Source organism: Populus euphratica, unplaced genomic scaffold (assembly GCF_000495115.2).
Source record: "Populus euphratica unplaced genomic scaffold, PopEup_1.0 scaffold132.1, whole genome shotgun sequence".
Taxonomy (NCBI): Eukaryota; Viridiplantae; Streptophyta; class Magnoliopsida; order Malpighiales; family Salicaceae; genus Populus; species Populus euphratica.
In genome coordinates this window covers 5,371-16,965 of record NW_011500019.1, presented here as the reverse complement: position 1 = coordinate 16,965, position 11,595 = coordinate 5,371, and the positions used below count along the sequence as shown (strand labels likewise).

At 28.8% G+C, this 11,595-nt stretch overlaps 2 protein-coding genes and 1 long non-coding RNA gene across 4 annotated transcripts in view; 1 reads left to right on the top strand and 2 right to left on the bottom strand.

Annotated features, from left to right (window-relative positions):
- Nucleotides 1–275, bottom strand: part of LOC105141806 (uncharacterized serine-rich protein C215.13-like) — a 2,334-nt gene extending 2,059 nt beyond the window's left edge. For both annotated transcript variants that reach the window (XM_011049170.1, XM_011049171.1), the window contains exon 1: nt 8–275. In XM_011049170.1, coding sequence (XP_011047472.1) covers nt 8–247 — 240 coding nt within the window. In that variant the 5' untranslated portion in view covers nt 248–275. The remainder of the gene's footprint in view (nt 1–7) is intronic.
- LOC105141808 (uncharacterized) overlaps nt 1–6,859 on the bottom strand; it is an 18,454-nt gene extending 11,595 nt beyond the window's left edge. Inside the window, exon 1 of the long non-coding RNA XR_845451.1 lies at nt 6,849–6,859. This is a non-coding gene — a long non-coding RNA (uncharacterized LOC105141808). The remainder of the gene's footprint in view (nt 1–6,848) is intronic.
- On the top strand, nt 4,763–6,608 carry LOC105141807 (UPF0481 protein At3g47200-like). Its single transcript, XM_011049172.1, has 2 exons — nt 4,763–4,884; nt 5,171–6,608. The coding sequence occupies exon 2, from the start codon at nt 5,193–5,195 to the stop codon at nt 6,483–6,485; it is 1,293 nt and encodes a 430-aa protein (XP_011047474.1). The 5' UTR covers nt 4,763–4,884; nt 5,171–5,192; the 3' UTR covers nt 6,486–6,608.
- Nucleotides 6,860–11,595: the final 4,736 nt, after the last annotated feature.

The following is an 11,595-nucleotide window of genomic DNA, read 5'->3' as shown; positions in this document are numbered from 1 at the left end:
TTGGTGGCAGTGGCGGCAGCTGTTGTGAAGGTTGAGATGCGGCGTTGTTCATCGACTCTTTGTTATCACGCTTATCCCGGAAGGAATTGGGTGGAAGAGGAGGAAAGTCTCGTGGAGACTCGATAGCATAATTTTTATATGGAGGCTTCCTAGCAAAGTTATCATGGTGGGAAGGCACTTTTGATCTTGAAGATGGAGTATTGTGGTGCCCATTTGTGTTTGGAGGGTAATTGGCCCCGTGTACCATTATGAGCACGTTCAAGTCTCGATGGCTTTCTCCCTTCTCATCCCTGTAAAACAAGCCTCTTAAAGTACAAACTTGAGAAAGATGGACTTCTTTTTTCTTTTTCCTTTTTCATTTACTGGGTCAAATGACCATTCCCTAAAAAAAGTATTTTTTTTTTTTGTAGAATTTAGTTCTTACCTAATGAGAAAATCTAATTTTCAGAAATAAATAAATAAAAATCTCTCATGCATTTTAATATACAACTTAAAAAGATATTATTAGAACTTGTAGTTTACTTTAAAAAAATCATCGTAACTTTCTTCGTTTTTCTTCTTTGCTCGTAGACTTTTGGCAATATTTATCGGATTCTCTCGAATACAAGGAACCATCATCAAAACTATTACTTAAGTGTTTTTTTCATAAAAACACTGTTGTTCCCTCCATGATTTGGTTGCTGCAAATCATAATTATCAAATCTCATCCGAGAGTTAACGCAGTTAAAAAATTATGTCTTGAATTATAAAGATTAACCTGGATTAATATGAAAAAATTAAAACAAATATATTTAAAATTTTAATATTTCATATAAAAAATTAAAAAAAATATATATGTGAATATAAACCATACATGTTATAAATAATGAAATTTAAAAAATTATATCAAAAACATTTTTATTCCAGATTGAAAAGATATTATATTATTTTTTTAAGTTGGAGTATTTAAATCAAAAAAAATTTTTATTTTACATTGAAAAAACATAATTTTCTTGTAAACATAAAGTACATCTATTAAATAGTTTCAAATTTCACACTGAAAAAATAATTTTTTTTTTTATAAACATAAATTATATGTATTAAAGGGTTTCAAATCTCACATTGAAAAAATAAAATATTTTTTTAGTATTTATATAATAAACTTTAAAAAGGATTAATAACCAACTAAAAAATATTTTAAAAAGAGATCTTTGGTTAGGAGTAAAAACATATTTTTTTAAAAAAAATCTCTTTCAGGTTTTGCCTGGTCGCTCGGGTCACGGGTCACGGGTCAACCCGGTAAGTCAACCAAGTTTTTGCTCATGGTGGTCTGTTGTCTTACTCGAACTGGTTTAACCATCGAGTTGATCTATCGGGTTTAATAACTATACTATAAAAACACATAGAATATATAAATGGATACATAAAAAAGATTCAGACGAACAAATTTGTTAACAGAATATGAGCTTCAAAATTTCTATAGAGGAAAAGAACAATTCTATAACCTTGAAATAATTTATTATTTGTCCCTTGGTGCCTGCAATATTGTTTCTTAGGACAACACAATCTCTTACTTTTACCAGCACAAACAAAAATAATAAATAAATTAAAAACAATCAAGAAAGAATAGGAAAAAATCTAACAGCAGGAGAAATAAAATAACAGAGATTTAAATAGTCAATTGCTGTTGTGAACGTTAAGAAAAGCTTTTGGAATTGTCTGTTTGTATACATAAATCTAAATTCTAGTGATGAAACTACTTCATTAATTTGGATATCTATGAATTCCTTTAGATAAATGCTTAAATGCGAAGGAATTTTGGTTCGTATTATTATTGGACTTTGTTTACCCGTTCGTTCCTCTCTCCTAGATTTATATTTTTCTTGCTTTAATAGATCTTTTATTTTTAAATCATTTTCTTCTTAAATATAACGTTTCATACGATCTACGCCGCGATCAACGGTCCTTTTTTCTTTTTCTACCTTTTTCACTAGTGACTTATTCAATAGGTTTATAATGTTATACTGCTAAAGCATGTTTAATTCTATCCTTCTATTCAAAATAGATTTAATTGAGTCTCTCTATATCATTAATGTATTTAATAATTTTTTTATTTAAATCTTGATATTTTAAAACGTACTAGATTCTAATTAATCCAGTCAAGTCGGAACAACCAATTAAAAAATAAAACCTTTCTAGTGATTATAATCCTAATTAATCCAGTCAAGTACAAATAGCAAACTAAAAAATAGAACTTTTCTCGTAATGATATATTTTATACACAAAATTTGAACTTCAAATCTTACTTAAGCGTCAAACCAATTGAATTTATAGTAATGTACTTAATATCAGCCTTTTGTTATAGCATTGTTAAGACATAATATTAACTCTTTGAATCACACGGTGTCTGTTAACTCTCTTTTTTTTTATTCAGACATGTTTCTTAAGTTTCAATTTTATTTTATTTTTAAAACTATTTTAAATAATAAAAAAAGAAATTAATTATAAAAATAATTCTATACAAAAACCTTGTAATTTGATCCAATATTTACTATGGAAATTAAAGATAGCAAACAAATATAAATCACAAAACTTTAATTAGCGAAAGAAGTTGCAAATATGAACTTTAAATTATGTACTTTGTTCTCCCTGTCATAATTTATTTCTAGGTTATTCCTTCAAATTTTCCTTCTAAAATAAAAATTAATAATAATAATAATTAACAAAAAAAATTGGCAACTTGATAAAAGCAAACGGGAGAGAAATTCAAATATGTGGAAAAATTAAGTTGAAAATTTTGGATGAAGTTGGGAGCATGATCATACCTCTTTGTACCCAAGATTGAGGAGACGATGCATATTCAAGATCAAATTAAATAATTATTGGATAAATTTGCATAAAAATTAAGTCTAATGATATAATTAAATTTTTAATAAGTCAATTTGATTGAATCATTAGAAGAAAATAAAAGTTTAATTATGTTTAAGAATTAATTTGGATCCAATTAAAGGATTTAATTAGGTGCAAAGACTTAATTATACTTTAAATGGGTCAAATTAATTTTATTAGAAATTTAGTTGGTGACAAATTAAGTTTTGGAGCCTCATTTAGGCTTAATTAAGAAGATTAAAATTTTAGAGGACCAAATATAATTTTTACAAAGTCAATTGATTGTGATCAAGGTTAACATTGCAAGAAAATCAAAGTTTAGGGTCAATTGAGGGCTAAATTGAAGAAATTCAAAACCAAGAACTTTTTTTGAAAAAGATGTTAAACTTTAAGGACCCAATTTGGTTGAAGATAGGGATGAAATTGAAAACAATTGAAAGTTTAATAATCAAATTAGGATCAATTTGTATAAATCCAAAACCAAGGACCACAATGAAAAAGGAGTTGAAATTCAAGATTGATATTGAAGTTTGGCAAGGGAAAAATACGTAAAATTAAAAGTTCTAAATCAATTAGGAATATAATTAAAAGAAATCAAAATTCTTAAGACTAAATTAAACTTTGATCCCCTAAATTAGAACTCTTAAATCCAAAATGACATTGTTATTTGAGCCTAATTCAATAATGAAATAAAGTTATAATTTTTTTTAGCTATTTTTATAGTCTAGAGTAACTAGATTTTCTTTTGAGCTTAGACCTCCTACAAGTTTATAAATATATTTGCTACGCCGTTTAAATAATTTATCCATGGTAGATTTATTTTAATTGTGTCATATTCACATTTGACCACTCATAATTATTTGTTATCTCAATTCCGACTGCATCAATTACTCATGTTGAATTGAAAATATTTATTTTGATAAAAACACTAAGTTATGATCTATTATACAATAATAATAAAAAAAAATTGTTATAGAGTAAATGCAAGGGTTTTCGAAGGTGCAAAACTACCTGATCTTTAGATATATCAAAGCTTTAACAATGATAAAACGACTTTGAACTCTTGTTGAATATAAATTAAGGAAAAACAAAAAAAAAATTCTGTCTTATATATCATAGACATATAAGATCCATATTTATTTGTCCGAGTTATTATTGATTGTTTAATGTTGTAGATCATGGTGTAAAACTTTCTATATATGTTTCTCAAATTCTTTATTTCTTCTTGAATAAATAAACGTCAACTAATATTAAAGGAGTTTTGATGAATTGAGTAATAGAGGGCTGACATTAAAAAATTACTGATGTAGAGGGACTTAATTAACTATTATACCAATAAAGGGACTGATTAAAACATGTTTTAATAGTTCAGGGATAAATGACACCTTTAACACCCTTTATTCATCTTTTGAATCTTAACATGATGAGACCCTTGCTTTATATAAAAGCGTGGAGTAAACTTCTCCTTTTGGAATTCTTCCCCAACTTTATAGCCTTGTCAAGAAATTTTATGGTATGTCAATTCTAATTATTAATAGATATTTACAGTATAATAGAGATAGAGAGATAGATACACATAAAAAAAGAAAAAGTAAAAAAAGAGACATGTACAAGGGAATTTTTTTTTAATATATGAGATAATTTTTATTATTTTTTAGTAAATCCGAGTATTATTTTCTTAATGATTCTAAAACGACTCAAACTCTTTATCACTAAAAAGCAAACTTAAAATCCAGCAAGTTAAACTTTCAGGATTTGATTTATCTCTTTTATAACTATTAGTTATAACATAATTGACAACATGTTGTAAACCAATCCTTTCCTCTATTTTTTAGTAGCCTTTCCTTCTTTTAACCTCTACTTTCTTGGTGAGATTGAGAGAACCAGCAGCTGAGCTAGCCACCTCACTTTTTGCTAACTAGTTTACAACAACGGGGTGAGAAAGTGGTTGTACTGGCCTCGGCATATTATTCCAAGTTCCGAGCTTGTTCATCCTGCAATCGTGCAGCTGTATTGGTTATCCCCGACACTCTTTCTTCAATGCTTGATGTCCTCTATGATTTTCTGATTGAAGTTGCTGACTTAGAGATTATTTACTAGGCTCTATTTTCATATTTAACTAAGAAGAATTAGCCGTTCCAGGGCTTTTCTGTTCGAGTTTCTTGTTTCTTCTTAACCGGCTTGTTCCTTTTTATTTTTTTCGTTTGTGATATTTTTATTTATGAATTGTCAAAGAAGACTTCTCCAGTAAACACACAAAATTGTGGTTAGAAATCTAAAATTTAAGTTCATTCTTTTCCAGGATTTCAATCAATTTGGAAGAAATGGCGGGAGCAAATCCAACTCATCAACAAGAAAGCGATTATTGGCTGATTAACATCAAAAAGGACTTTGCAAACTTAACTTCACTGTCCACAGGTTGGAGCATTTGCAAGGTTCCATGTAAGCTTCGGGATATGAATGCTGGTGCATACAATCCTCAAATTATCTCCATTGGTCCTCTTCACCATGGAACAGACAATGTGCAGGACATGGAGGAACACAAATGGCATTATGCTCTATCCTTGCTTGAACGAACACGTGATGCAGAAAAGACATTAGATGAATGTGGCGAGACCATTCTAAATCATGATGCACTTGTTCGAGCATACTACCCAGGGTCAATCAAACACGACAGAACTGATCTTGCTAAAATGTTATTATTCGATGGTTGCTTTATCCTTGAACTTTTTTTAAGGTTTTCCAATGATGATGCGAAAAGGCAATATGATCCCATCTTCACGACTTCTTGGATGATCTCAACCCTCCAACGTGACTTGGCGTTGCTAGAAAATCAGATTCCATTTTTTGTTCTTAAGGAACTGTACAAACATATAGTGAGGCATACGGCTGCTGATCAACCGCGGCTCATGGAGCTGGCTCTTCGTTTCTTCAGACCAGATTTGAATACCAATGAAGGAGTAGGTGCCGGAATCAGTGGAAGGAATTTATGTCATTTGCTTGATCTCTTACACAGAAGCTACCTACCCTCTTCTCTGAGAGCAGATCTAATTAGAGGCGGGGCCGGGCCATGGAAACTAATATCTTGTGCAACAGAACTTTGTGCGGCTGGAATCAAGTTCCAAAAGGATACAACAAAACATCAACTGGATTTGAGTTTCGAAAATGGTGTTTTCAAAATCCCACCATTGCAAATCCACGACTCAACAGATTCACTCTTCCGGAACCTGATTGCTTTTGAGCAAAGCATGCAAGGTTGTGGACAATACATGACGTCTTATGCATTACTTATGGATCGTCTTGTTGATACATCCAGTGATGTCGAACTACTTGCGAAAAAGAGAATCATACAAAATGATTTAGGCGGCTATGAAGATGTTACGGATCTGTTTAACAACATTTGCAAGCAGGTAGTTGTGCGCGAATTTTATTTTACCCAATTATGCGAACAAGTGGATGCGTACTATAACAAAAGCTGGCATGGATACAAGGCATCTTTGAAACAAGACTATTTCAAAAACCCATGGACAATTATATCTTTCATCGCTGCGATTTTACTTCTGTCGCTTACTACATTACAAACCATATACTCAGTGCTTTCCTATTATCATAACTAACTAGCTGATCTTGTTGCATGCAAGTAGGCTAGTTCGTGGCTAGCTCCACGTTGTACTCCTTTCGATTTCTCCTTCTGAACTTGAAATTTGTTTCATTAGCCTCTTCTCTGTGTGTGGTGTTCGTTAGCCTTGTTTTTAAGTTTCAATGAAATATTTTTACCCAAGAAATATTAAATCCAAGTGATAGATTTCGCTTTCTTTTCCTTAATTATTATGTATTTATCTAAGGGGCTCCTTCGATATTCCTGTTAATATATACGTACGTCTTCTTATGGCAGAAAAATCAATGATCAAGAAGTTTGGCCTTTGTAACTCTAATATTATAGTAAAGTAGAATTTCAACACAAAAATTATGGATTGCACTGTTTTCCTATTGTGCAATTTTCATTATTCCCAGGGCATAGAAAAGTACACTTTGGCCTTTGTATTTTTTTATTCTTACAACTTCGGTTCCTGTACTTTTAGGTGTTGATAATTTAATCCTAAAACTTCAATTTCATTATATTTAGTCCATAAAAAGTTGGGAAATGAGACAAAAAGTTAACAAAAAAAAGAGAGAAATTTTTGGGCCAGTTATTTTCAATTGCTGAAATTTGTTGTATTGGATGAATTATCTGTGCCGACGATATATTGCCCTTCTTAAAAAAAAAAATTCAAGGTTCTCAGCACGAGTTAAAAAAAGAAGAAGAAGAGGAACCTATGATTTTTTAAGAGGCTAGGCGCACATGCATTGCTTTTCCTACACACAGGCATTGCCTACTTTATGTCCTGCACCTTTTTCCTTGAATTATTTAATTTTGTAATAAAATTATTAAAAATAAATCTAATTATGTACTTTTCTAATAAGATTAGAACTTTTATGATAATATTAATAATTACTTTATGAGCATTTATATATTTACGAACCTAAATAAAAAGAATTTTTAGAAAATATTATTATAAACATTCAATGAGAATAAAAAATATATTTTATTATTTTTAACTGTAAATTTTTTATATGGGTTTCTCAAACTAATTATTCTTGGATTTTATTTTTTTACAATTGTGCAAAAACTATAAGGATATGTTTTTTTTTACTGAAATTAACTTACTTTTAGATTATGATGAAATTTTATTGAAATTATGATTCTTCTAAAAATTAAATGATTTTGTAAAAATAAAAAAAATAACAAAGAAATTTAATTTTTTTATATAAAAACCATTTTGATGATAAATAAAAAAACATGTTAAAGGAACACGTGACTAAAAAAGAAGAATTTCGACTTAAAATACCTCATTTTTTATTTTTATGGATGTTTATTTTAATTATTACAAAATTAAATAAAAATACATTTAAAAATTGATCTTATAATATTGCATGGGCAGCTAGTATATGCTATTACTGTTTACAAGCATATCCGATAATTTATAAAAGCTATTTAGAAGATCTAAATTATTGATTTGACTTATTTAATAGTATAAATATGACCATTTTTTTATATAAAGAAAATTCAAGCTATTTTAATAATCCATTTACATTTTATTATATTCAATATTATTACTTTTATTTTTTTTAGAAAAGCTATTAAGTAAAAGTTTAATTGATGAAAAAATATTTAAACAATTTATTTTAATATTTTAACTTTTCTAGTAGGATTTTTTTTCAAAAAATCCATTTAAACCCTCCCACTAAAGCTATAAAATTAAAGAAGAAAAGTTAAAAAATTAATTTTTTAGTTTTTCTTTTTCTTTTGATTATATAATTAGAGATGTCCTAAAGCAAAGTGTACACTAATGGTTAAGACATAATATAAATTATATTTTAAAATTTTATCTATCTATTTAAGTTTTTAAGTTGAGATGATTATAACTAAAAGTCACAAGTTAAAATCTCATCTTACTTATTTATTGATAAAAATTAAATATAAAGTAATATAAGAATATATAAGTTTTAAACTTAAAAAAAAATTATTCAAGAAGATGTATTAAAAAAAATATAAATTATATTTTAAAATTTCAAATTAAAATTTTAAATTTTTAGTTTGAATTAATTTTTTAACTCTAATTACTGAAAATCTAAAAAAGTGATGGTTCAGTCGGTGCCGCGCCCTTTGAGCTTTTAAACTCCCCTGGATTTCTAGAAAATCCTTCCCGATTGCTTCAAAGAAAATCGGATTTTGAAAACTCCACTAATTCTTTTTCTTTTGATTAATTTTATTATTTTTCTAGTTAATTTTTGAAATTTATTTTAATGTTGAGTTCTATGTTAGTTCCTGTTTAAACTTGGATTTTGTAATCTTCTTTTTGAAAAAAAAACTATTAAAATAATTATTCAATAATAAAGTTATAAATTAGAATTTCTATATGATTCTTCTTTCAAAAATTCAATCTTATTTGATTCATATTTCTAGGTCCGGCCGCGTCTCAAGAGTTCAATGCATTAATCCTTCATCTACTTTTCTTGGGAAAACATTAAGATATACAAACCATTTTGTCTTAAACCACACAGAAAAAAACCTCACCATATATGCCTCCCCTATCTCAAACCCTAAAACTCCAACCTTCCCAAAACCAAAATCAAAAACCTTTACACCGATCTGCTCTCAAGCTATAGAAATAGTATATTTTTGTTTGTGTCCCCCTTGACTAAATCATGGCTTTGCCTACGAGAGTGGTGTGGTCACCAAGTGATGTAGTTTGTCTTATATGTCCACATTTAAAATTTTTCTTTCTTTCCATTAAATTGAGTAGTTTGCAGTGATGTATGTTGAATCCTTTCTAATTTACCAACACTAAGTTCACATGCCAATTTTGACTTGAGAGACACTTTTTTATGAATAAAAGGTGGCTTATTGAAGAATACTTAGTAAAATATAAATTTATTATCTATTTGATAAAGGAGTATTAGGATTTTTTTAGCATGACTGATGTGCTTTTACGCCAAGATGATGGTTTTAGATGTGCTTAGGATGTTTTTAGCATGACTGATGTGCTTTTTAGCATCGTTTTTATTTAAAAAAAAATTATTTTTAATATTATCATAATAAAATTATTTAAAAATATTTAAAAATATTTAAAAAAATTATTTTAAAAAAATTGAACGTGACAGATTGTGTTGTATCCTTCTTGCTTTTAACCGATGATAACCTAAACAGACGAAAATGGCCTCCTCCTTCCTTCACCTCAATTCAGAGACAAATGAAGCCATAATCAATAAAACTAGAATACAAAAGAAAGGTTTTAATGAATCTTCAGTACAAGAATATTAACCTACGCTGAATATATTTAAGCCACAAGTCCCAAACTTCTTTTATTACCACAAAAAATAAAAAATTATAGCATTCTTAGTACGCCCAATAAAACCTTCAGCAACCATAAAATCAGATCTTATTGCATAACTCTGAGCCAGAGGATACAAATTCAAAGACAAAGGTGATACAAGAAACAGAATCAAATTTGCCCCAACGCCAAGAGAAAGGAAATATCAACCACCCCTTCTTGCTAGTCTACGTACACTGTCACAACCTATACTAAAAATAAAACACAGTTGGGTATTAACTAGGTGAACCATACACTCGTTTGTATGCTAAAAAATAAAAGCAAGTTAAGTTATATCTACACTAGGTTGGATCCTAATCAAACTAGGTTAAAACCCATCTTAATTAGATGAGAGGATTTCTAGTGCAATAAAAGAAACATCTTACTTTAAAAATTAAATTGTTAGGTGAGGTTTTAAGATATTATTTATATTATTCTCTAACACACTCCTTCAAATAAAAGTCATTTGGGCTTGAAAATTACACAGACTCCACTACCTTGTGCTTAATTTTTATTAAATAAATAAAAAAGATGAGATTCAAACTCGTGACTACTTGGCTATCAAGACTCTAATACCATGTTAAAAAAGCATCTCAACAAAATAATTTTTATTAACACACTCCTTCAAGTGAAAGTCATTTGGACTTGAAAATTACACAGACTCACACTGTCTTGTGCTTAATATTTAATAAATAAATGGTGAGATTCAAACTTGTGACTGCTTGGCCATCAAAGCTCTAATAGCATGTTAAAAAATCATCTCAACAAAATAATTTAAACTGTTACATAAGTTTCTAAGATATTATTTATATTATTCTCTAACACCCCCTTAAATAAAAACTCTTTGGGTTTAAAACTTGCACAGGTTCATAGTATATTCTGCTTAATTTTTATCAAATAAATAAGGATAGTGAAATTTAAACTTGTGATCGCTTGGTTATTAAAACTTTAATATCATATAAAAAAATCATCTCAATTTAAAAAGTTTAAGCTATTAAGTGAGGTCATAATATATAATTTATATTCTCTTACCATTTTCGTCTCTAATTTTTATGGTTCCTGGGTAAAATAATTTTAGTCTCCTATCTTTAATTCTTTTTGAAATTTGATCCTCAACCCAACTATAACTTTCAACCAGCTGGTCACAAGAATTCTCAATTGGATTTGTCCATAGAAAATTTGCTTAAGAATTTTCTCAATCGAGTCCACACCTAAAGATGACTACAAAGTATATTTGAGGATAAAAGGATCAGATTGATAATTCCTAGATACATTATCTATGGTGTATCTGCTTGGTACTGGTTTCACTTCGGGTTGGGTTGGAATGAACATCAGATTCATCATCGAGGCTGGAGGATGCAGAATGCTAATGGCATACAGTTCAAGCATAAATGACCTGAGTTTTGATTGCTTGAGTTAGTGGAGTTCGTTTAACTTCTTGTTATTGTGAAAAAAAAGAAAAAATACAGGACAATGAGAGAGGGTAAAGAGTGTTAGAAAATAATATAAATCATATCCTAGGGTCTCACCTAAAAGGATAAGATTTTAGGTGAGATGATTCTTTGACATGGTATCAGAGCCTTGATAATCAAACAGTCACGAGTTCGAATTTCACTATCCTTATTTATTTGATAAAAATTAAGCACAAGATAATATGAGTCTGGGCAAGTTTCAAGCCCAAAAGGCTTTCACTTGAGGGAGTGTGTTAGAGAATAATATAAATTATATCCTAAACTTTTAAAACCTTAAACTTTTAGGTGAGATTAAATTTTTAGATAAGATAGTTTTTTTACAAAGAAAAAAGTGAAAAAAA

Coding starts and splice junctions, on each gene's coding strand:
- LOC105141807 (XM_011049172.1), top strand. CDS start 5,193: ATGGCGGGAGCAAATCCAACTCATCAACAAGAAAGCGATTATTGGCTG.